General features: G+C 39.4%; 1 protein-coding gene across 7 annotated transcripts in view; it reads left to right on the top strand.

Annotated features, from left to right (window-relative positions):
* The window catches only part of LOC120530814 (rootletin-like), a 133,467-nt gene that overhangs the window by 38,749 nt on the left and 68,291 nt on the right, over positions 1 to 26,427 (top strand). For 5 of the 7 annotated variants that reach the window (XM_039755448.1, XM_039755446.1, XM_039755442.1 and 2 more), the window contains 3 exons: positions 23,003 to 23,194; positions 24,651 to 24,734; positions 25,576 to 25,676. In XM_039755448.1, the coding sequence (XP_039611382.1) occupies positions 23,003 to 23,194; positions 24,651 to 24,734; positions 25,576 to 25,676 (377 nt within the window). Of the gene's footprint in view, positions 1 to 10,706; positions 10,954 to 15,471; positions 15,523 to 18,439; positions 18,488 to 23,002; positions 23,195 to 24,650; positions 24,735 to 25,575; positions 25,677 to 26,427 lie in introns of those variants that run through there. The other 2 variants (XM_039755443.1, XM_039755445.1) reach the window with 2 other exon arrangements.

Consider the following 26,427-nt stretch of genomic DNA (forward strand, 5'->3'; position numbering starts at 1 on the left):
TTTTCAGGCCACTTTGACCCTGGGGACACTCAAAGCCCTAATCTATTCCTCAACACAATTTGATTTTGGTGGCCTACAGAGGGTTCTTTGAACTTCATGGCTTGGTTTTTGTCCTGACATGCAGTGTGAACACATGTGCCTTTCTAAATGATGTCCAGTCAAGTCAGTTTGGCGCAGGTGGACGCCAATCAAGGTCTAGACCAATGAAAGGCAACATTTTTCGAGTTGCGGCGCACAAAGTCCAAAACTTTTCTTTCGCGGCACACCTGGGGGACTGCCCATAAATTAAGTCACGACAACAATAAACTATGTATGAATTTTTCTAGATAAAGTTTCATTAAAATTACCGTAAATTAAAAAGCAAGTGATAATCGTTGAGAATTAAATTACAAGGAAGTATCGAATGCTTGCATCACAACAAAATGTTTTTCACCACAAAGAACTGGAAAAGGTCACTGAGTTTCAAAAAGTTTACTGTGTTGATCAGCGGTGTCAGAGCGAAAAGAAGGTTAATTTTTCCATAGTAATACTCAGACGATTAAGTGGTGAGAGCTGCAGCTACAGCGATACTCTCTCGTCGGCAAGATCCCGAAATGTAGCGTTCGCATTTTCTCGTTCTATATTTGCTCCGCCTTCTTCTATCCGTACAGTGAGCGAGATCTTCTAACAACGAGACTTTTTAAGTCTCACGAGATGTGTTTTTGACACCGCTGGTGTTGATATTATGATGAATGGTGAATAGCGAAAATTTGAACTTGCATTCAAAATAAATACATTCGTTTATTCAACAATCTGATTAACTGTTATCTGTTTTTCCAACATAAAGTATATTTTTTTTAAACATTATCTTTTTAATCAACCAAAAGTTCAAAAAAACAAGCAATTTTAAATATTTTACAAAAGTTTTCGCGGTGCCCCTAGAAAATTCCACTGCGCACACCGGTTGTCCGACAATGGTCTAGACACATCTCGAGGAGACAGAGAGCAACCAAGATGAGCCTGAGAACAGTTTGGAGTGCCACAGCAAAGGGTCTGAAGACTTCTGTGAAGGGGAGGTTTCAGCTTTTGATTTTTGTGTTCATAAGAATTAGTTATGAATCCTTTGTCCGGTGTCTCCTGACTCACTGCTTTTTAAAAAAAAAAATTCATCTCGTTTTGATATCTACTTATGCAAGGACGTCAAGCTTTTGGTGGTTTCCTCCTGTTTTTGGCCCTCTAGACCCGAAAACCCTCATCTAGATCATTTTTGGACCACATTTAGTGCAGGAAATGACACCCTTATGATGAAGAGTAAACCAGCAGGTGTGCTTAGCAAAAACAATCGGAGAGACTTGAAGTAATGCAGACCACATGAGCCGACCCCGGGGGTTCACTCCTTAATGGGATTAGCAAGTTACTTGTTTTCACAAAATTCTGAAAAAAATGTGACTCAGTAATATAGGCATGTGGACTGTTGTTTTGTGGTATTTTGAGATTACTGATCAACATATGAGAATATTTTTGATATCTGATTCTTTACCAGTTGTCTTAGCCCTCTAAGAACATTAAAAATGACCAATTTTAAACATAAGCATGTGGGATATTATTTGGATTATTTCAGAATCAGTGATTATGAATATGCTGTCACTTTTGATTTTTGATCCTTTATGAGGCCTCTATGGACTTCTACCAGAGGGTACATAATAACAAATGTCTATTATACTCAAGACTATTTAGACTTTAAACAATTATATTGAAGCACACATAATACTATTTCAAGCATCTGGTGCAACCGTTCTTGTTTATTATGTTTTTCTACCTCATGAAGTAAGTTATTACGTGTCTTAGGAACACCCTGAATTTGGGTAGCTTACCTTAACAATACACTAACTAATGATAATAATAATAATAATAATAATAATACATTTTATTTATATAGCACCTTTCCCATACTCATGGCACTTTACCTAATAATATATTTTATTTATATAGTGTCTTTCTTGTCCTCAAGGCACTTTAACTAATAATATATGTTATTTTTATAGTGCCTTTCCCATGCTCTAGGTGCTTTACCTAATAATACATTTGATTTATATAGCACCTTTCACATGATCAAGGCATTTTATCTAATAATATATTTTATTTATTTAATATCTTTCCCATTCTCAAGACAATTTCTTTATATATAATGCACTACCGTGGCTGTTCTTTGTCTGTCCAGGATTTAAACTCACCTTGTTTGAACTATCCATCCATCCATCCATTATCTAACCCGCTGAATCCGAATAGGGTCACGGGGGTCTATTGACCTGAAATTTGGTACACTTATACTATGTGATGTCTACTTTCTGCTTTCGGGGTGATGATTGACCTCCAAGGTTTTTCCTCTTTTTATTTTTTGTTTTATTGTAGAATCAACTATCGGCAGCAGAGAGCAGGGCGGCCATGCGGTGCGTGCATACGGGCGCCGTTCTCATCATCTCGCCTTCACTTCCCCTACCTCTTCATATCTTAAATCATTCTTGAGGCAGGTTGAAGACTTAAGTTCCAGCTTAAGTGAAAAATTAAAGAGAATGTACTAAAAGTAATTGCAACACAAACACTACATTAATCAGGTTTAATGCGAAGAGATGCTGACAAAAGAAAAGAAGAAGCGGGCCGCTAGGGTGGAGAAAAGACGAGCTGCTCAGGAAGCAGCAAGCGCATCAACCTCTGAGCAAACGAATTGTAAACGTACAGAAAAAGAGAATGAAAACTAGGAATGCTCAAGTCAAGTGTATTCACTGCACGATATCGTGCAGTGCGGCAGTACTGGTACCTAATAGTATATTTTATTTATATAGCTCCTTTGCCATGCTCAAGACAGCTTACCTAATAATATATTTTATTTATATAGTGCCTTTACTGTTCTCAAAGCACTTTAACTAATAATATATGTTATTTATATAGTGCCTTTCCCATGCTCTAGGTGCTTTACCTAATACAGTAATCCCTCCTCGATCGTGGGGGTTGTGTTCCAGAACCCCCCGCGATAGATGAAAATCCGCGAAGTAGAAACCATATGTTTGTATAGATATATTTATATATTTTAAGCCCTTATAAACTCTCCCACACTGTTAACATTATTAGAGCCATCTAGACATGAAATAACACCCTTTAGTCGAAAGTTTAAACTGTGCTCCATGACAAGACAGAGATGACAGTTCTTTCTCACAATTAAAAGAATGCAAACATATCTTCCTCTTCAAAGAATGCGTGTCAGGAGCAGAGAATGTCAGAGAGAGAGAGAAAAGCAAACAATCAAAAAATGAATACGTGCTTTTGGGCTTTTAAGTATGCCGAAGCACTGCGATAAAGCGGCATTTTGTAGAGGAGCGTCCATATCCTCTAGGCAAACAGCCCCTCTGCTTACACCCCCTCCGTCAGGCAGAGAGAGTGAGAAAGATAGAGAGAAGCAAACAAGCACCGCGCGGGAAGCACATCGTATATCATTGAGGAGTTTTGTTCAATATGTAATACGTGCTCTGATTGGGTAGCTTCTAAGTCATCCGCCAATAGCGTCCCTTGTATGAAATCAACTGGACAAACAAACTGAGGAAGCATGTACCATAAATTAAAAGACACATTTGTCCGCAGAAATCCGGGAACCAGCAAAAAATCTGTGATATATATTTAGATATGCTTACATTTAAAATCTGCGATGGAGTGAAGCCGCAAAAGTCGAAGCGCGATATAGCGAGGGATCACTGTAATACATTTGATTTATATAGCACCTTTCGCCTTTATCTAATAATATATTTTATTTATATAGCACCTTTCCCATGTTCATGGCACTTTGCCTAATAATACATATTATTTTCTGAGGACATGTTTTCTCTTAGTCATTATGGGTTACTGAGTATAAGTTTATTGGCAACAATAGCACATGTATCCCTTTAAAATAAGTCTACAACCCAATAAAGTGTGCAGAAAGTGAAGGGGCCTCTAAACTTTCTGAATCCGCTGTATATTAGAAGGCTAGTATCCTCAGATATTTTAGGAAGAGAAGATCATCAAAATGAGTCTGGGTCAGATGGATTGAAAGAAGGCATATCTTAGTAAGCTAGGTCTGACCATATGTTACAGGAAGGAAGGCACCTCAGTGAGTCTCTGGTTTTGTTACAAAGAGGCCCATGATAGGGAATTGTTTTGTGGAAGACCACTCGACTGCCTCTCCATTCTAACACTATTCATCCGAGTGAGGGCAAAGAAGAAAAGTCTCCTGCTGCCTGCCCTGTTGTTATAGAGACTTGTGTGGAATTAGCGAAGCAGCAGGTTGCCGTGGCTACTGTTGCCCTTAGAGATGATAAACCTTTGAATGGCGCAGGTTTTCTTGAGGCAGGCAACTCAATGGCATGTGTGTATTGCAGTGAGTGGGGGAAGAGGATTAATTGGGGGTCACACACAATATCCCACCAGCCAAACTTAAGATAAAAAAATAGCTAAACATTGCCCTCCTCCGTCCTTGCCTGCCATCTATAAGCTGACTGAGTATCAATGGTGTTTCAAAATAAAAATTACATGCATTCAATTGCTAAAAGGTGATTTATCATTTGGTTAGGAAAAGTATAATTCGTATTGGTCCACATGCATAGATCTTTACATTTCTGCAGTGTGTCTTAATTCATGTGACCCATTATCAAGAACATCTCCCAAGGCTGATCAAAGTAGACGATGGAATGAAGTACACATTCACTTGGAATATACCAGATCTCTTTAATCGTGTTGGGAAACAGAAGTGCCAACAAAAAGCCCTTGTGTTTCATTGGCGTTGACATCAAATTGTTTGATTTGGCTTTTAGGGATTGAGTTTTCATCACTCAAGGAAACCGAGTTCAGGTCTGGGTGTGATCTGTGTTTTTTTTTTGTTTTTTTTTGCATGTTCTCTATGTATTTATGTGGGCTTTTAATAAAAATTATAATTACAATAATGTATTTTATTTATACAGAGCCTTTCAATTTTCCCCAAAGTGTTTCAGAAATATTCAGAAAGGTTATGGTGGGAATCAAAGTACGTTACCCGGTATCGAATCCATTTGAGTGGCAGAGCATTTCAAACTATAAGAGTTGCATCTGTGTGCATAATTATTTGTTATTTGGCAAGAAAAGTACATTAGAGTCTGAACAATATAAGCAAATATGTATTTGCTTGAATTTTTGATTATACAGTACGTAAGAACATACATTTGACAAATGAGAGGAGACCGTTCAGTCCATCCATCCTGTTTGTTTAGCAAATATCTAAGCTGCCCCAATATCTCATTCTGATTCTTCTTAAAGGTTGTCAAGTCTTCTGCTTCAACTCCATGTCTCGGTAATTTGTTCAGGATTCCCAGAAGTGCTTCCTGGTTTCAGGTTTAAATGCACTTCCCCTTCAGTTCAACTGATGTCCACGAATATGTGATTCACCGTTAAGCTGAAAGTAATCTGCTGGATCTGCTTTGTTAATGCCTTTGAGGATTTTGAGGACTTGGATGAGGTCCCCACGCAGTTTTCTCTGCTCGAGACTGAACTGAGTCTGTCACATGTCCTTCAGTCCCATGATGCACTTGGTTGTTCTTCTCTGCACGGCTTCATGTGCTGCTTTGTCTTTCTTGTACTGTGGTGACCAGAACTACACACAACACTTCAGATGATGTCTGTCTAGTGCATTACATAGTCTGAGCACAATGTCCCCTGATTTATAGTCAACACTTTTTAAGATCTAACCTGACATTTTATTTGCCTCTGTGCATTACGTAGTTGATAAATATATTGTGTCAACACAAACCCATAAATTCTTTTCAAAGGTTGCTTCCTGCAGGTCAGTGTCTCCCATCTTGTATTGATAACTGATGTTTCTTTTGCCCACATGTAGCACTTAGCACTTTTCTAAATCAAACTGCACTTTCCAAACGTTCACCTGGTTTCTGAAGCTTGACCCTGTCTCCTCAGGGTCTGCCATTGCTCTAATTTCAGTATCATCTGCAGATTTCCTAAGTTTATCAACTATACTGAAATGTATGTCATTATTGTAAATCAGACAAAGTAACAGTATAAGGACAGACCCCTGAGGGACTCCACTGATGACCTCATTCCATGTGTAACATCTCCTCTTCTCCGAACTCTTTGTCTACTACCAGTTAACCAACTTGTGGTCCAGTTTTGTAGGTCACTCTCTGATGCCTGCAGCTTCTTCAGTCTTCAGTGTTGAACTGAGCTAAAGGCTTTTTGAAATTCTAAGTAAATTATGTTGTATGCTTTGCTTTTGTCAATTATTGCAGTTGCTTATTAAAAAAAAAAACATCTAAAAGATTGATTTGGCAAAATCTTCTTCTCATAAACCCATGCTGGCTGTTGTTTAGTATGTTATTTTCTTATAGGCACTTTTATAATTTATTTATTATTATTGTTTCCATTATTTTGCATGACACAAAAGTAAGACTCCTTGGTCATTGGTGTGTATGGTTGCCCTGCTATGGACTGGTGCCCTTTCTGTTCGTTACCTTGTGCCCTATATTAGTCCAATTTGTAACTGCCGATTTATCAACTATGCACATTTTTGGGTATGTTGGATGAAAATTGGAATCCTAGAAAATCCTGTCAGGTGCAGGACTTGAACCCAGAATAATGGATTCCTAATGTTTGTGCAAAATTTGCTCTTAACTTGTTTCCAACTGTGTACCCGTGTTCTTGTTGAATTCATTTTAAAGTCACCGTCCCGATCCTCTGGACTAATTCCATTCATAATTTTAAACACTTCAGTCATGTGTCCTTTTAATCTCCTTTTGCTTAAACTGAGAATGAGCTCATCATGATTTTTTAAGTCATGTTTAAATGCTAATTGGTTACTGAAATGTTAATTAACTCTTTTAGGGCAAATGTCTACTTTTGTCGACACAAGGGGTTGAGAATGGATGTTGGGGGCAGAGGGCGAAAGAAAGCTGTAAATGTTGATAAAACTCATAGGCAGACCCTCTTTGCTTGGAGGACTGTTAGACTCGTTGACTTGACATGTTCATGAATAGCGTAGAGTAAGCAACATCTAGATTGGAATCGACATCGGGCGACAGAGCAAAGCAAATGCACAAAGCGATAATACTCTGTGCTTATTATTTATTTTTTGCATCTCATTGCTGAATCGGACTCTGACTTAGCGAACTCCGATTTTGATACAAGTGATCTGGAGTTCGAAAACGAAAGTGAGGTGCTTTCATCAGCTAATGGTAGTGCTGGACATGCTTGTGCAGCTGACGTGCCACTGAAAATGTTCACTGTAGGAAGACAACACAGACATCGATCTGTGGGAGACGAGCTGGCAATTGGACTTCACCAAACGACATATCCTGCTGGTGGACACAACAGATTAACAGCCACTCGACTACTTCAAGACGTTTTTTTTACCAGAAAGTGCCTTTCGGCTTATTGGTGATGGGACAAACAAGTATATAATAAGTATGTGAATATGCCTACTTTAGGGGCTCCTGGAACCTTTAAAAAGAGTGACATTTGTCATAAATAAGTATTTTATGTTGATTTATGCATGAAACCATTGCTTTGTGTGCTTTTTAGAAAACTGAGGTTTTTGGAAAAATATTCCGCCCTGGGACAAAAGGTAATAAAAATAATTGGCCCCAAAAGAGTTAAAAGAGACGAACGATTCCAGAATGCTGGCCTTAGAGGTGAAGTTTCAAAGAATTAGCCATAAATGACACTGACAAATAAGAAAAAAAAAAAGGTTAAAATGAGCAAACATTTGGAATCACCCAGAAATCCATAATCTAATCCTCTCTTCTTTTGAACAAGTATAGCCTGTTGCTTCCAATGTTACAGATGGCACTGGTATTGTTGCGATATTGACACCACAAAATAGCAAAACAGGTAGGACCTTTACAAAAACAGGCCAACATCTGGCCTGCCCCAATGTAGGTCTCACCCAGGCAAGCCTGACCCTAGGAGAAAAAGGTGTTTCTGTCCTGTCCATTCCCCAAAACATGGGGCTTAGGCTTTTAAAGTTTGAGAATGCTCTAAAAACACCAAAAAATACCTCCTAAGGAGAAGAACCGTAAAAACTCTGAGGCGATTCAAACTTTGAATCTTTTATAAGTAAGAAAAATATGTATTTGGTAAAAACGCAAGAAGCAGAAAAGGCAAGAAAGGGTTTGCTAAACGGAAACCAAATCCCAGTTCATATTCAGGAGAATATCCAAAAATAGAGAAGAAAATCACCAAAAAAAAAATGCAACACTAATAAAATTCTCCAAAAACTCACTCAATGAACAGCTAAGGGACTTGTGTCCCAGCCTGAATTTAAATGCTGGGGGTGGTCCCGTGAGCAGTGAGTGGAGCGATGGTGCCACTCCTTGGGGTATCACGCACAAAATGCAAGGAATATGGGAGAACGCACTTATATACATAGAAACCAAATTATGACAACACAGAAAGTGAAAAAAGACATACATGCAGTAAATACATGAAAGTAAATGAACAAAGAAGACATCCAAAAGAAAAATAAAAAGTAATCCAGGAAACAAATCCTGGCTAAGAAATGAAACTGGTATTTGGTGTTTATTTAAAGAACAAGCCGATTGAGCACCTGTGAGGCCTTTGTTTCTCACACTACACGCTGATGTTCTTGTTCTCTTATGCAGTTGTGCATCTGGACCTTCCTGTTCTTCTTCTATCCTGCTTAGATCCCGTTCAGCCAAGACAGTAATAGACACCTTTTTATGAAATCTACAGTTTTTTTGGCAATCCATCACATGGAATGACCTTCATTTTGCAAAACTACAACAGACTGATGTTTTTCTTGAGAAGCTATTTTGTTTTGAACATTTATGAACTTTACCTTGTATGATGCAACCCAAGGAAAGAAAATTGTCTTTGCTTTTCTGAACACAATACAATTGCAAATGTTTCTCTAATAACTATTTAGCATTTAAAGATAATGAGTTAAGGATGAGCTAAGATACCTTTAAGGTCTACTCTTATATAAAATTCTTGCTCCAATACTGAGATAGTGGCATTGCGTAGTATGATGCGGGGCTCAGCTGATGTCACCAGGAAGAGCTTCGCTCGCAGCGTTCAAAAGGCGTACCTGCTTGACCAAGGTTGGGGGGTTTTCTGTTAGCTCAAGCTGAGAAGAGACTGCTTCTGACAGCCATTGCAATCACGGTGTTACAGGTTTGTCAGTGAACAATGGCAGTTACCACCGTTCAGATCTGAAAACTGAGATGGCTCGTGGTGCGAGTCCACTGCAATACGGTGGTTTTTCTGTTCTTCAATCTTCACTCTTATCTATTGGTTTTAGAATTTGATTTTGTATTATTTTGACTTGTTTTTTGAGTTAATGATTCTTCTTTTTTGTTCTAGTTTTTTTTTTTTATCTTTTCCTTTAAATTCTTTCTTGTTCATGTTTTATTTCTATTTATTCTTTTATGTGAGTGATAAATTATAAATCAGTAATGGCTATTTGCAACATTATAATGTCTTGGATGTATTTTTAGATCAATTTAACTTTACCTTAACAAAAAAGCATAAATTTCTATCAAAAGCAAAAAAAATTCCAGAAAATATTTGAACTCTAGTGTAAGTTGAAGACTGAAGAAACAGTAGCGGTAGGAATCACTCCTTTGATCCTTTCAAACTGGGTTAGGGTTAGCCGGTTAAAATCCCGTTACTGCCAACAGGGATCTTCCTCCGCTAGGCCTTGAGCAAGTCCCTTAACCTGAAAATTGCTCCAAGGGTGCTGTACAACGGCTGACCCTGCGCTCTGACCTCCACAGGTCAGGTGTGAAGACAATTTCCCATTGGGGATTAATAAAGTACACTACCAGGTTTAGATCACTTCAGTTTTTCCAGTTTTTCTTCAAACTGAATTAGTTGAAATACAATGAATGACCTAAAATGGTGAAAAGGTAAGAGTAAACTGCTAGAAGTTTAAATTTAAAGTTTAGTTTATCAAAAACTAAAAAAATGAAATATCAGAACATTACAAATGGGCCTTCTTCAGGGAACAACTATTAGGTTACAACCTACAGGTTGTCTGCAGCAATTAAAGTAAATGAGGCCTTGCAATTTGAAGCAACAAATTTGCACAGGTGTCCCAACCTCTGTTGATTACTTCAAAACCCTCTGTCTGTCTTAAAGCAGCTCGGCTCCAAATGAGACACCACCTTCTGGAGGATATCGCCCCAGATTGGAAGGGGCGGGGCTTCTCTGGCTCCATTGTTCTCCAGGGGCAGTTTCTCAGCACTGTGAAGGATTAAAAGTACACAAGACTGTTAGCAACAATGCATCCTCCCATTCCATGATGGTACCACATACCTTAAATGAGCCTTGAAGGTGTCCCTCTGGTGCACATGCATTACAAATTATTAAACTTGGAGTTTCTGTCATCCTAAATTTTTTGCTAGCTGATTGTTTACTGCTCCAGTCTTGGCCTGTGGGGTGCATCCTGGATTGTTTAGCCTGTGACTTCTATCTCTATGCTGCCTTGATTTTGTTGTTTTCATATAGTGCTTTTGCTCAGGCTTTGGGAATTACAGGTTTATTCTCAGCGGGAGCCTGCAACTGCTGTTTGTAAAAGTAGATAATTGTGGAGGCTACAGGAATGACCATGAGTGAGTGAGCAAGTGAGCAAGAGAGAGAGAGAGAGAGATCGAGCGAGGCAGAGAGCGAGTGAACGAGAGAGAGAAAGAGAACGAGGCGCTCAACATCAGTGAAAATCCGCATGCGATCGGCTCATCTACGCACTTGAATCTGAAGGGGTTTAGGATGAGAAGCAAAGGATTTAACATCTGAACAGGAACTTCCGTCTAACCAGGAATGGATGAAGAGGCTGTGTTGGAAGAGCAGGCCTCTGAACCAACTGAACCGAATAAGGAGGATGCTACAGAGGAGGACGAGGCAGAAATAGCAAAAGCTGGGTTCTATGTGAAGAAGAGGGTGGAGCGGGCAAGTAGCAATAGCCTGAGACAGCACTGCTGCATGTAGAAATGATACTGAGGGGCTGGGGGGGTTGCTAGGAAACCAATTCAGTTTGTATTTAACTATAGAATTATTGCATTGAAGCATAAGTATGTTCCGGTGCTAAGCTGTGTGTTGTGTAGTAATAAGAACTTGTCAGCTCCTGAAACTCTCTTTGAGAATACACTGGGGTGCCTAAGTCAGCAGAAAGAACATTTTATAGCGTACCGTTTAACATTTTACGTAGTCATTTTGTGTCCTGGCCTCATGAGAGGGACACTAGCAGCGCACAAACAAGCTTTACTTTTCATAGTACCTTTCATTAGTGAACATCCCTAGGTACTGTACCTGTACACTGCTATGGTGTTCATACACACACATACAGTATTGTGCAAAGGTCCTAGGTATGTTAGACAGTTCACAAAAATATTTGTATTGTTTGTATTTTAATGCACGTTTTTTTATATCATCTGCATTCGTGTGTCAATAGAAAAGAGCGGATCTTACAGTTCCAAACATTCCTTTGCAATGCAATAAGATATTTGAATGTCCTTAAAGAAAGAAACTATCATAGTAGCAGAGCACTTTCCAGTTAAAAAAAACATGAGATCTTTGAAGGCCTCTAGCCCAGTGTTTGTTTGAGATACTAATGATCAATAAACTGAAACAGTCATGTAGAGGGAATGAAACTGGCCAAGAGACAATTGAACTAAAAATGGCAGGTAGTGGTAGAAGTGATGGTTTAACTTGCAAATCTTACACCACGGCAGAAGTGAGCACAATGCAGAAGGTGGTCGTCCTGCATCATCAAGGTCTCTCCCAAGCAGACAGGTGTTTCCAGATGTGCTCTCCAGGCTCTTCTGCAGAAGCACAAAACGAACAGGCGAGGAAACACAGCAGTCAGCTACAGAAGTAGAGTGCAGTAAACAAGAAATATTCCTATTGAAATTGGAAGATGAATAGTACCACTTAGAACTGGAAGAAACCACTGGGACTGTGGTACACCCATCTACAGAAGTGGTCTTCACAGAAGAGTTGCAACTAACTCCAAAGAGGAAACAAAGCCAAACTTAAGAATTAAAACACAAGGACTGGGGTGCAGAAATGTGGCAGTAAGTGCTCTGGATTGATGAGTCAAAGCTTGAACAGAAGACAATGTGTCTGCAGAAGGGCCGGAGAATGGTACAAGGATGATTGTCATCTGGCAACACTGAAGGTTCCCTCCAGATTTGGGGTTGCATTTCCACAAACAGAGAAGGTTGTTTGATCAAAAGTAATGGTCCCTTCACAGGGAGATTTTTATCCATTATGCAATACCATCATGGAGGTGTCTGATCGCATCCTGGTGTCATTCTGCAGCATGACTGTAACCTCAAACACACAACTAAAGTTTTTACAACAAAAAGAGGAACAGGGAATCCTGCAACAGATGGTACGACCAGCACAGAGTCCTGAGCTCCACATTTTCCAGCCAGTCGTGGATTACACAGAAGACAGCCAAAGTCTGCAGTGGAACCACTTACCACTCGAGAACCTTCAAAAATAGCATGACAGTGGGCTGAAGAGAAGACAATGGGTGGACACACCAAAGATTGATTTCATTGATGTTTATTCTGTTTATTGCAATTACTGGGAAGTTTATTGAGTCATAGAAAGTATTCATGGCTTCATTTTTGAAAGTATTCCCAATTTACGTGCCAAAGACTTTTGTATAGTACTGCTAGGTTAAGAGACTTGCTGAAGGGAACGTAAGCTAGTCAATGCCATTAGACCACACTGCCTAAAAAACATTTAAAGACAAATCTAGGAAGAGACGAGACTGGTACGTACTTGCTAGTCTCAAATATGAGAGACCATCTAGTAGTAACCTTAGAGGCTGATGAGTAGTTGTATTGTCACATGTACAAAGTACAGGGAAGTTCTCCCTTGCTTGTCCGGCCATCAGTCAACATGTTTCCACTCTCCAGGCCTTGATAATCAAGAATGTATTCAGATAGTTGGGGCTTCATGCAAAGGATTAAACAAGATCATTACCAATATTAACAGTCTTTCTGAGTTTCACTTATCTCAACAACAACAACATTTATTTCTATAGCACATTTTCATACAAATGATGTAGCTCAAAGAGCTATACAAGATAAAGAAAGAAAAAATGTAAAAATAAAATTAGGCAATACTAATTAACGAAAAATAAAGTAAGGTTCGATGGCCAGGGAGGACAAAAATAATACTCCAAATGGCTGAAGAAAAGCCACGAGACCACCCAACCACCTCTAGGCATACTACCTAACATAAATGATCTCAATCAGTCCTCATGGTTTTCAGGCTTCACATGGAAGAATTTGATGGTGATGGTCACGTGAACCTCTGGCCTTCAATCCATCAATGTAGGGGACTGTATGGTGACCTGATCAGGTGGTGGTGGTGGTGCAGATCACCACCATGGAAAGCCGGAAAAAGAACAGCAGAGAAAGTAGTTGGGGGTTAGTACGGATTGCGGAGCCATGAAAAAAAATGATAATTAAATGCATATACAGAATATCAGGGTTACACTAAAATGAAGCGATGAGAAAGCCATGTTCAAATAATGAGTTTTTAGCAGTTTTTTTAAGGTGCTCCACCGTATCAGCCTGGTGAATTTCTATCGGTCAGCTATTCCAGATTTTAGGTGCCTAACAGCAGAAGGCCGCCTCACCACTTCTTTTAAGTTTAGCTCTTGGAATTCTAAGCAGACCCTCATTTGAAGATCTAAGGTTATGATTTGAAGTGTAAGGTGAGAGGCATTCTGAAATATAGGACTGAGCGAGATTATTGAAGGATGTAAACCATAAGAAGTATTTTAAAGTCCATTCTAAATGACACGGCTAACCAATGTTGTGACTTCAAAACTCGTGTGATGTGCTCCGATTTTCTTTTTCTAGTTACGATTCTGGCAGCTGCGTTCTGCACTCGTAATCGATTGATGTCTTTCTTGGGTGGTCCTGAGAGGAGTGCGTTACAGTAACCTAGTCAACTAAAAACAAAAGCGTGAACTCATTTGTAGCATCTTGCAAAGTTATAAGGGACCTAAGTTTTGTTATATTTCTTAAGTGAAAAAATGCTGTCCTACTAATCTGATTAATATGTGATTTAAAATTTAGGTCAAAGTCAATAATTACCCCTAAATTCTTTACGTCTGTCTTGACTTTTAAACCTAATGGATCAAATTTATTTCTAATACCCTCATTATATTCATTTTTGCCAATCACTAAGATTTCTGATTTCTCCTTATTTAGATCCATTTAGATTTTCTGATTTATCTCATCTCACTTTCTGAAACTGCTTTTCCTGTTGAGGTTTGCTGTGACATTTGGCCAAGTAGGTGAGCTCAGACTTTCCTGTCCCCAGGCCACAAATGTCAGTTCTTAATGGGGAATTCCATTCTGCCGTGTTCTGGGTCTGCCATAGGGTCCTTGCCCAGTGGGATGTATCTGGAGCAGCACTAGAGTAGCCACCCAGGGGGCTTCTTTACAACATGCCCAAACCTCCTTAACCTGCTCCTTTCGATCTGGAGAAGCAGCAACTCTACTCCGAGATGCTTTAGAATTGCTGAGCCTTTCCCACTAAAACAGCATCTCCAAATGAGATGGTCATGGTTCTTTCTCAGAAAAGAGCGGATTGCTCTTTCTGGGTGAGAGGGAGAACAACTGTTCTTAGTAGAGGAGTTCCTGCATGTCAGGATCTTGCTCACGAGTGATGGAAAAAGGGAATGAGAGATTGTGAAGCAGATTGCTGAGATGGCAACTGTTCTGTAGGTGCTACACCACTGTCCATGTTGGTGAAGCAGGATCTTACTCTAAAATCGAAACATTCGGTTTACCAGATGGGACGATCTTTATCCTTGTCCTTAACTTTGATCTTAAGCTGTGGGTAATGATCAAAAGAATGAGATCACAAGTACAAGTGGCAGAAATGAGGTTTTGTCATAGGGCTGATGGGCCAACACTGTGAGACTCACTTAAAGATGTTCTGTTAATGTTCTTAGTTGTCTTGTCAATCAGCCAAAACTAGAGCCTCACAAAGACGATAGTACAAACCCTCCCATACTCATTACAAGAGGTGTGTGAGAGGCCTATTTTATTGGGTTCATGATGGATGACAGTGACTAAGTTACAAGTGACTGAAGGTCATCTTTGTGTATCAGGGTGACGCAACACAAAAGCAACATGCAGAAAGGCTGGTATTTTAGGCAATGGTCTTAACTCAGTTATAGTAGGAGCCAACAAAGTAGGGTGGGGGTACATTAGAGAATATAAAACTGTATTCAAAAGAATGCTCACCTTATGTATAGTTTGAAACTACTTAATTAATTAATTAGTTTCATTTTGAGCCCACAGCACTGTGAGAGTGATGTCTCAGTATATCAAACAAACTCTGAATTAATGACCTGGCCAGTTGCAGAATCAAAAAACCCACCTTGATGCACCAAGCCAACATCTGATGAGTCTGTCTGTCGTTCTGTTGCAGCTGGAGGAGTTTCTGAAGCTGAAAGGGAAGGACGGAGTTACAAATGCAGATGTGGGTATTTAGGATGGCCTTAGGCAGTGTGTGTTATGTGTCTGAAATGATTTAAGTTGGCTTGTCTTCATTGTGGCAGCAAGTGTTTTACAACCTGTGCAAAGTACTGCTTTATCCTACCTACTACACCATTCTGTAGTAGCTGCTCACCATTCATTATTTCTCTGGGCCTACAGAATTTTTTACTTGCATTGTGCAAATCAATCCAATTATCCCTTCTATGTTGTCATCTTTTGTAGAAGGGGTTTGAAGGTTTAATTTTGTGTTATTTTCTAAGTTTTTAATTTATTGTTATACAGTAAGCTTTCATTGTAAGAAACATGGTTCTGAAGTATGGTAGCCTGCCAGTTACTAATACACTTTATATCAGCTTTGTGTTCATCTTTAGGTCTAAGAGATCTTTGAAGCTAATCCATCATTTAGTTTCGCTGAGATGCCTACAAAATGTCCAGCATGATGATCTAGTACTTGCATAGGTATAAATGCATGCTGCCATATTGGCTTATAATGCAGAATAACCCCAATATATGTGTGATTATGTATGTCTTCCCTGAAATGAACTGTTATCCTCTCTAGACTGATCTCTCTCCTTGAACTGTGTGTTTCCTGCTGGGTTCAGATTCTGTAGTTGAAACGGAAACGGGAGATGGAGGATGGCTCATGTCAACTCGTTTTGAAAATTCTTTAATGATGGAATATGGGTTGTGGATTTTCTTTATAATTTTTTTAAAATAAAATTGGTCTTAATTTATGTAAATAATTGTAATTACTTATATTCTGGGTATGTGGATTAAAGCAAATCAACTGATAATAGCAATTTTTTTAAATTAAATATTACAGTGAAAATTGAAATATTCCAAATGGTGTCACTGGAATTCTATATTGATTTTAATTATTTACGGCTGGGCAGGGTATTAAAATTTTATAGCTATGCAAGTCTAGCTGGAAAATCACATTGCCTTTTTTAGTAATTGCAATTGTTAATGAAGTGTGGGAAGGCGTTGGATGCTATTCTGATTATATTTTTTGTTCTTCATTTATTAGCCATTTATGTATAAAGTAGCCAGATAACAAGCTATTATAGTCATTTTGAGAATAATAGTGAGATGTAGCCTTGGCCTGATGCAACACATTTACAATGGCTGAGAAGATTTGGAAGCTTTGGTTGGATACGGAATTTCTGTTCTTTTTCTTCTAATTATTACTTATTAATGGTAGTGCCTGTGAGTTTTTGTCTATGAGTAATTATCGAAAATATAGTGTCCTGAAGAACAGATTTTTTTTTTATTGATTATTGTAATTATTTATTTTGACTCGTACGTATTCTAGGAATGTTTTGGATTTCTGGAATTGGTTGTTTCGTAACAAAGATAATTACAGTGCATATAAAAAGTCTTGGCGGCACGGTGGTGCAGTGGTAGTGCTGCTGCCTCGCAGTTAGTTAGGAGACCCAGGTTCGCTTCCCGGGTCCTCCCTGCGTGGAGTTTGCATGTTCTCCCCGTGTCTGCATGGGTTTCCTCCCACAGTCCAAAGACATGCAGGTCAGGTGGACTGGTGATTCTAACTTGGCCCTAGTGTGTGCTTGGTGTGTTTGTGCGTGTCCTGCGGTTGATTGGTACCCTGCCTAGGATTGGTTCCTGCCTTGTGCCCTGTGTTGGCTGGGATTGGCTCCAGCAGACCCCCGTGACCCTGTGTTCGGATTCAGCGGGTTGGAAAATGGATGGATGGATAAAATGTCTTCACCCTCTTGGAATGTGTTTTCACATTTTATTGTTACACAATATTGAACCAAAGTGGATTTAAATTGTTGTTTTATCAGCAGAAGAAAAACAAAGTCATGTCAAAGCGAATGCAGATCTCTGCAAAGTGGTCTAAATTAATTACAACTATAAAACGAAAAATGATTGATTGCATAAGTATGAGGGGGACCTAAAAATTCCTGGAATTGTTTAATAGAACGGGAGACGGGTGTAGTTATCGATTGTGCTGTTAGGTATTGTGTGCTTACAGTCTTATTAATCAGTCCACCAAGTGGCATTGTGCTGAGCTGATCGAGATGTGTATTTCGGACATTTACTCTACAATCGTGCGCGTGATTTTGCCAAATTGTTTTTTTTTCTACAGTCCGAAAAAAGCATGTCCGGTCATATCGAACACCAAGGCAATGATGAACGCATTCTTCGCCATTAACAAACCTGTAAATAAAGAGCAACTTTACACCGAATTGCTGTGACGCCTGCGGGAAAACCATTAAGAACAGAACGTTGGACACAGCGGCGCACACAAAAGTGGATTTTGCACCATGACAGAGCACCTGCATGCATCGAACTACCAGTCAGAGTCTTGGACCAAAAACAATATTAGTTGTTGCTTCACACCTTCTGTATTCACCACATCTCGCTGCCTGTGACGTTTTAGTCAAAAAAAATTTGCAGGGAACTCGAGATATGGTAACAAAAGATGAGTAGCGGAAATGTTTCCAGGAATGGAAGAAGCACTGGGGCCAGGGATATCATATCTCAAGGGGAGTATTCTGACAGTACCTATAAGGGAACCACTCTAAGTTTTATTGTCTTCTTTGCAATTTGAAGAATTTTTGGTTTCCCCCTCATACTCACACCTAAATCATCATTTAGCTTTAGAAGAAATGTGCAGCTGAATGCCATCAACTCTTTTAAATGTCTTAACCAGTACAGACAGAATATTTATTACATAATAAATAATACATTTTACAATAACCATTATGGTTCGTTAGGAGTAGGCAGGATGTGGGATGTTTTTCCAAAAGCAATTGCTAAAGGGTTTTTCTGTTATTTGCTGTGTCCTTGCCTAAACTTTGCACTTAAAATGTCTGATCTTCTCTCTGCTTGTATTTCTGAACTCATTCTCTGATTTTTCTGTTTTTGTAATCTGGAAGCTGGCGCAGCCTCTCTGCTGGTGGGGTGGAGGGGCAGATGAGGGACAGGTAAGGCAGCCATCAGAAGAGCATGCATGTGATATTGACCTGTTCCTTTTATGATTTTATTGAAATTATTTTTGTTAATATGAGTTAAAGACTATTGATATCAATGTAGAGTATATACATATCAATATATATATATATATATATATATATATATATATAGCCCTCAGTTTTAACAGAGTATTCAGATTTTGCATGATATGCATATTCAGTTATGGTATCAGTTGCTCTTCACATTACATGTCAATGTAAATACAAGGACCAAAATAATCATCCATTATGACAAATGGATTGGGAGGCACAATGTCATGTTAGTGAGTTCTGCTGCCTTATGATTTATAAAGACTGGGCAAAAATCATTTCGTCTAGTAACCATCTGTGTGGAGTTGGCACTCTTTTGTTGGTGTGGGTTCTGTTGCTCGACAACCCTAAATTGACCCAATATGGGTGAGTGTGTTTGCCTTTCAATGGACTGTCTGGTGTTGCTTCCACCCAGGGATGAACTGGAATCAAAAGCTGGTCTTGCACTTTTGTCAGAAGTGACTCACTAGAACTGGCTGGACACCGACCACACTTACAGCCCCTTCAGGGCATCTACACATAGCATCTTCTGTTAAATTGTAATTAAAGTAGTACAGTATACTGACTGAGATAAAAGCACAGGCCGCCCAGACCTCAATACTTCTGCTTATCATCCTGCCTGTCACTGGCTGAGCCTTAGCACAAATTAAGAACGTTTGAACAAAGTTAGGCTGTAGTCCTAACTAAACTTTTGTTCATTTCTTGATCACTAATTAACTCCACTTCACATGTGTTTAAAGATTATGGCGTTATTTCAGTGCCACTATTCTGAGCACACGTAAAAAATATTGAGCGCACGTAAAAAAAGATTGCAAGTGCAAGTGTTGCATTTTGAAGAGAAATTTATTTTGGCGTACAAAAGCTGAATTTGAGTGAACAAAATTCATTGCTGCGTGCAAAAAATGTATTTCAGTGTTTGCACTTATCCATATACACACACACAATAGCACCCACTCTCGCTCAGTTTTTTCATTTGCGCTTGCTGCAATGTGTTGCTAAGCTCACAACATTCTCTGCTCGCGCTCAACTCTCTGTACACCGTTATAAGTGTGCCACAAAACCAACCAATCACAGACTTGGTTTCAAAAATTCTGATTGGCTCTTACGGTCTCCAATCAGCTCGCTAGCTGCTGCATTCCGGAAACAGTCCGAAATGTAGCTAAATCAACTAAACTCAATTAAACCCCAATTTGGATAACATCTTTAATTATTTTATTTTAAAATATATTATTTGTTAAGACTATCGTTGGTGTAGTATAATGTAGTTGCATTATACAACCATGCCAACTGACTCTCCAAATTATATTTGAGTAGCTCTCTTTTATGTCGTCGAATACTGAATGCAGTATGTGTGTATGAATGTATGTTGTAATGCAACTACATTATACTACACCAACGATAGTCTTAACAAATAATATATTTTAAAATAAAATAATTAAAGATGTTATCCGCAAATTGGGGTTTAATTGAGTTTAGCTGGATTTAGCTACATTTCGGACTGTTTCCGGAATGCAGCAGCTAGCGAGCTGATTGGAGACCGTAAGAGCCAATCAGAATTTTTGAAACCAAGTCTGTGATTGGTTGGTTTTGTGGCACACTTATAACGGTGTACAGAGAGTTGAGCGCTTGCAGCAGAGAATGTTGTGAGCGCTAGCAACACATTGCGAGCAAGCGCAAATGAAAAAACTGAGCGAGAGGGGTGCTATTGTGTGTGTGTATATGGATAAGCGCAAACACTGAAATACATTTTTTGCACGCAGCAATGAATTTTGTTCACTCAAATTCAGCTTTTGTACGCTCAAAATAAATTTCTCTTCAAAATGCAACACTTGCACTTGCAATCTTTTTTTACGTGCGCTCAGAATAGTGGCACTGAAATAACGCCATAAAAGATGACATCCTTACAAAATAAAGCATGAAACAGTTTAGGTCATTCGCAACATTCAGCTACAAGGAATAACGTCAAAGAGAAGTCTCTTAACTATGGTGTCATCTTGTTTAACATCGTATATTAATGCCACGCTCCTAAACGTATAACCTAACCTTCACCATTACAGTTGTATTCTACCATGAAAGTATAGGCGGGAAGCAAAAGAACTGGTAGATGGAAGAGTCAAAAAACTAAGCATAGAGTTAAAAATGTGAAGGTACTTGAATTTGCACCTAAACGTTAATCCAACCCCAAACTCATTTTAATCAAAGTAGGTGTCAAGCCCTAAATTCTTTTAGAAACACAAATTCTTTAACTTACTAATTTGAAGAATCCACTATCTTTAAAGGCAAACCACAGTCTCACTCCCACTTGTTGTTAGATGGCAACCTATCTCTCATCATTGTCCAAGTCAGAAGTTCGTATTGTACTGACTCAAGGCAAAGCAGTGAAAATTTAAGAATGGGATCAGCAGAAAAGATGTGGTCTCAGATGGGCAGAGGTCAAACATCAAAAAGATGGCCAACCAATTGTAAAAAAAATCACCATGCTAACCCAGAAATCAAAGTCTAAAGCCAGGAAATAAAATTTGCTATGATAAAAAAATCAGGACATCAATAGCTACCAGAAATATTTGATGCTCCTGAAACTCTTGAGCCAACCATTACGCCGGCGCTCCAGATGACATCACGTGCCGTACAACCCTCGGGGTCTGTCGATGTGCATCACCATGGCAAATGACCAACGGTAACTGAACGTAAGGCAGCGCCTAATAAACAAACAATAATGGCGTTGTGATAAGACTGCATAAGAACTTTTTAACGATTGCGAATTTTATAAAACCAATGTCAAATTCATATTCCTCAGGGTTCAGAAATCCAGAATCCATGTTCAAACATCTACCCAAAACACATGGAGAAGGCATGAAAATGAAAAGAAAATAACTCATTATAACACTTGCGTGTGTTTCGGAGGGTTGTTTTTTATTAAAATAATTCTATTTTTCTTTAGCTTCTGTAAAGCTTTAATTGCCCCTTGCAGGTCAAATTATCTATCTATGTATCTATCTATCTATCTATCTATCTATCTATACTAAAATTAATATCTATCTACCTTATATAGCACATTATTAATCTAATATATAGTGCCTTTCATATCTATCTATCTATCTATCTATCTATCTATCTATCTATCTATCTATCTATCTATCTATCTATCTATCTATCTATCTATCTATCTATCTATCTATCTATCTATCTATGCCATTCATATCTATCTATCTATCTATCTATCTATCTATCTATCTATCTATCTATCTATCTATCTATCTATCTATCTATCTATTTGCTGCTTAATTAACCATTTAAATCTTCTGTTAAATTGTGTGTCCTGTTGAACTGTCCCGGTTTGTGCCCCCCATTGTAAGTTGTCACGGTAAACAGGGTGCTGACCTGACTTCTTCTACACTCTTCTGTAGTTGCTCATACACATCTGTTTTTTTTAAAGGTTGCTGCGCCATCTTGACGTGATTTCAGTTGTTTTTTTCCTGTAACCTTTCCTCTTTATTGATGACATTTTCTGCGCCTCTCCTCTCCTCTCCTCTCATCTCTGTCTCACATGTCCCTCTTTTTACTTTGGCTAGGTGGTTAGGTTATCAGTTGTTTGAAGATTCATAAATATTTTTTTTTTATTTTCCCTTGATTTTTTTGTTTGCTTCTTTCTGCCCAGGATAGGTGTGGAACAATCAGGTATCTGTATTGAACGTCAGGTTTTATGCTCAAGCCATATTTTCTATTGTTAAAACGTTTACTTTGTATCTTTTTTGTTTTGTGCAGGTGCTGCTCTTTTGTTAGTTTTTGTTGTTCTGTTTTGTTGTTGATATTTCTGGCATCTGAAGTCACTTTTGCAACTTTTAAAGGTGGCCACTTACATCCTGTTTTAGTCCGGAGTTGCGGATGTACTGCCAGAAACCTTTGCAATTTAAAAGTTTATTCTCTTTGGTTATGAGCACATTAGGCATATTTCCTTGACGTCTGTCTAGTATTTTGGATGTTAGCTTCTTATTGTCCGAGTCTGCCATCTCGATCTTTGTTTATTCGTTTTGACAGTGTCGCTTCTTCTGGTTCCTTTCTGTTTTTACTGGTCTTCCCAGCAGTTGACTGCTTGATGTGTGACCTCTTTAGAAATATGCAATGACTTCTAATTGTATGATCCTTCCAAATTAGCTCTTTGGAATGTAGCTCCATTTCTGATTGCTTCCTAGTCATATCATCCTGTATCTTACACTCAGGAAGCAAGAAATCAGTGAGAAAACTGGCTTATCTGTCCCCCTTCCTTGGTGTTTACCGGCAGGGTGGTGTCTTTTTGATTTTCTGTATGTCTGGAGCTTAAGTGAATTGTAAAAATCAAATAATCAACATTTGGCTCTTCTACTGTTGGCTCTTGTTGGTGCATTCTGATGAAATTGGACCCCTTTTAATACCGGTCAATTTTTGTAACGTTTGCAGCTGGAACAGGCTCTGCAGGAGGAGACGGGTGAGAGGGACCGCGACTCCACGGAGTCACGCAGCTTGACCCAGCAGAACATGGACCTGCGGCGTCGGCTGGATGAAGAGCAGGCTGCCTACAAGCGGAAGCTCCAGGCTTACCAGGAGGGCCAGCAGAGGCAGGCCCAGCTTGTGCAGAAACTACAGGCCAAGGTAGGACCAGAGGTTAGACCAGGAGTCAGCATAAGAGAAATAAGAGCGGGAGTGGGGTTAGCCACCAACTCACTTATGAGGGCCATAATGCCGAGATGGATTTTGTCAAGCTTGAAGCAGGGCCATCTTAATAGCATTGTAGGCCCCCCGGGCAAAGCAGTGCACTGGGGCCCCTACCTGCAAAACACTCACAGGAATAAAGATGTAAATGGTCGCTAAAATTAAACATATATTTTTTGTATTGGTACTTCCAACAAAATCAGTGTTTAAACATTAAATAACACGCTGTACAGCAAAGATAAATCAACACAAACATTTGAACGATATAACATGAGCCTTGAAAAACACAAAAATGACACTCAATTGGTAAACCATACAGACGGAGATGGCACGGTATGAAATATCTATGAATTATTTATTATTAATGAAGTGTTGAAGTGACGTTAACAGATACGCTTTTAGGTGATGTAGTGTGTGAGATCCAGACACATACCTGCACGTGAAGTAGGCAGAGGTGACCATGATACTAAATCAGAGGCAAATGCCAATGTCCACTTGTAACACAATAATAAAGATTTATAGTTTAGTGTAGTATAGCATTTATTTATGGACAGCAAGTCACAACATGCATAGATTAGATAGATAGATAGATAGATTAGCATGGGGCCTCCAGGCAACTGCCCAGCGTGCCCATACATTAAGACGGCCCTGGCTTGAAGGCAAAATAAGGAATGGACTAGGAGATGACCTAGAGGGGGCTGGGTGGTCTCGTGGTCTGGTACCCCTGCAGATTTTATTTTTTCTCTCCAGCCATCTGGAGTTTTTTTTTTTGGTTTTTCTGTCCTCCCTGGCCATCAGACCTTACTCTTATTCTATGTTAATTAGTGTTGTCTTATTCTAATTCTTACTTTGTCTTTTATTTCTCTTTTCTTCATCATGTAAAGCACTTTGAGCTACATCATTTGTATGAAAATGTGCCATATAAATAAATGCTGTTGTTGTAGAAGAACAAAGAAGGGTTGAAGGTAGACAAACAATAAAGAAAATGCCAGAGCCCCAAACCCCTAACCAGAATTCTAAGATGGTTACTAAATTGTTTTGAACGAACTATATGCATTATAGAATTTCACTTACAAATACAAAAAGTTGAACTCTAAATGAAGCCCACACATCATCATCAACATGACCATGGCCATACAGAAACACACAAGATGGAGGCACCTCCTGTCCAAACAGCTGTACAAAATGGCGGCAGACAATCATGATAAGCTTCAAAATTAAAACAAAAACATAACATATGCGCACAAATTAATTCTGCACGTTCCAAAACCTTAGGGCATTTACTGATAAGTGCTTTGTGTATTTGGCCACCTGTGGACCTAGCCTTACCTTCTTCAGTACTTTTGCTAAAGTTGGTGCTATTTTCAGTTATTTTCAGTTATTCTCCCCTCATTAGGTCCTTCAGTACAAGAAGAAGTGTGGAGATCTTGAACAGACTCTTATGGAAAAATCTACAGAGCTGGACCAACAGCGGCTATCAGTGAGTATATGTGATGGAAAGTTAAGGAAGATGTGACTGTGCAGGGTGCCTGTAGAATCAACCCTGTACCCAGAAGACACATCAGGGCAAACCAGATTAGAATCAGGATGGTTAGTTTATTATAAAACCAATAAGTCAAATACAATAAGAGAGCCTGATGGAAGTACTTCCAGGTCAATCGGAAGCCCCATAAAGTAGATATGATAAATCCCTGTAGCTCCCAATGGCGGCACCCATGGAACCCGACAAGGCTGCCCAATGGGACAACAGTTCCCAATGTCCCTTGCTGGTGTCCATATAAGTATCGTCACCCAGGGAGGCTGCCACCTAGCTTGTTGGGGGAGCATGTAATCCTGCCGTGTTGTCTCCCACCACCTTCCATTACACTGGCTTCCTGGACAGGTATTGTCCTTTGGTCCAACTATACCCACTGTCGCACTGGCATCTTCTGCCTGTTTCATGGCTGAGGCAGGATGATCTTTGCCCTTTTTCTCTTGCCACTGAAGGGCTGGCCTTCCATCCAGGTAAGGAACCGAGCCCTATCCTGACCAGAACACCCACCCCTGCACACCATCCATCACAAGGCACTGTATATTTTTACATTTAAGAAATGTTTTAAAAGTATGCCAGATAGATAGATGAATAATACTTTATTGATCTCCAAATGGATCTCCCATTTTTAAAACAGTGAACAAGCAGTCTAAATGTAAGCAGACCATAACTCTTTCTACTAGTCCAGTAAGAGGAAATGAATGGGTGGTGTTCATGTTTGCAGACTTAAAGACCAGTCATTTTTGACGAATATAAGACCTTAAGTGATGGCCACTTTCTCTCATGGCAGGGTCGACTGGATATCTCGACAGGGCGTCTGCGAGCCGATGAAGAGGAGCACACTAATGACTTGGAGAACGCTCTTATCCGCTTGGAGGAGGAGCAGCAGAGGTAGGGTGTCATCTTTTGAGTAGTATCAAATCCCTGGGAAGAAGAGCCATTGAGCTAATATATATTTAAGCCTTTAAGCCTATACTCCATTTTCATAGTACTTACACAGTTATTTAAACTTGTCTTATTATGGAAGTACAGTTAGGTCCATAAGTATTTGGACAATATATATTTTGGGCTATATACACCAACACAATGGATTTGAAATGATTAAACGACTACATGGTTGGAGTGTAGGCTTTCAGTATTAATTCTAAGCGTTTAACAGAAAAAAGTATGAGCCATTTAGGAATGACAGCCATTTTTATACATGCTCCCCCCATTTTCAGGGGTTCAAAGGTATTTGGACATTTGACTTACAAGCTGGGCGGCACGGTGGCGCAGTGGTAGCGCTGCTTCCTCGCAGTTAGGAGACCCGGGTTCGCTTCCTGGGTCCTTCCTGCGTGGAGTTTGCATGTTCTCCCCGTGTCTGCGTGGGTTTCCTCCCACAGTCCAAAGACATGCTGGTTAGGTGGATTGGTGATTCTAAATTGGCCCTAGTGTGTGCTTGGTGTGTGGGTGTGTTTGTGTGTGTGTCCTGCGGTGGGTTGGCACCCTACCCAGGATTGGTTCCTGCCTTGTGCCCTGTGTTGGCTGGGATTGGCTCCAGCAGACCCCCGTGACCCTGTATTCGGATTCAGCAGGTTAGAAAATGGATGGATGGATGGACTTACAAGCTGTTTCATAGCCAGGTGTGGGCCGGTCCCTCATT

This window comes from Polypterus senegalus, chromosome 6 (assembly GCF_016835505.1).
Source record: "Polypterus senegalus isolate Bchr_013 chromosome 6, ASM1683550v1, whole genome shotgun sequence".
NCBI lineage: Eukaryota > Metazoa > Chordata > Cladistia > Polypteriformes > Polypteridae > Polypterus > Polypterus senegalus.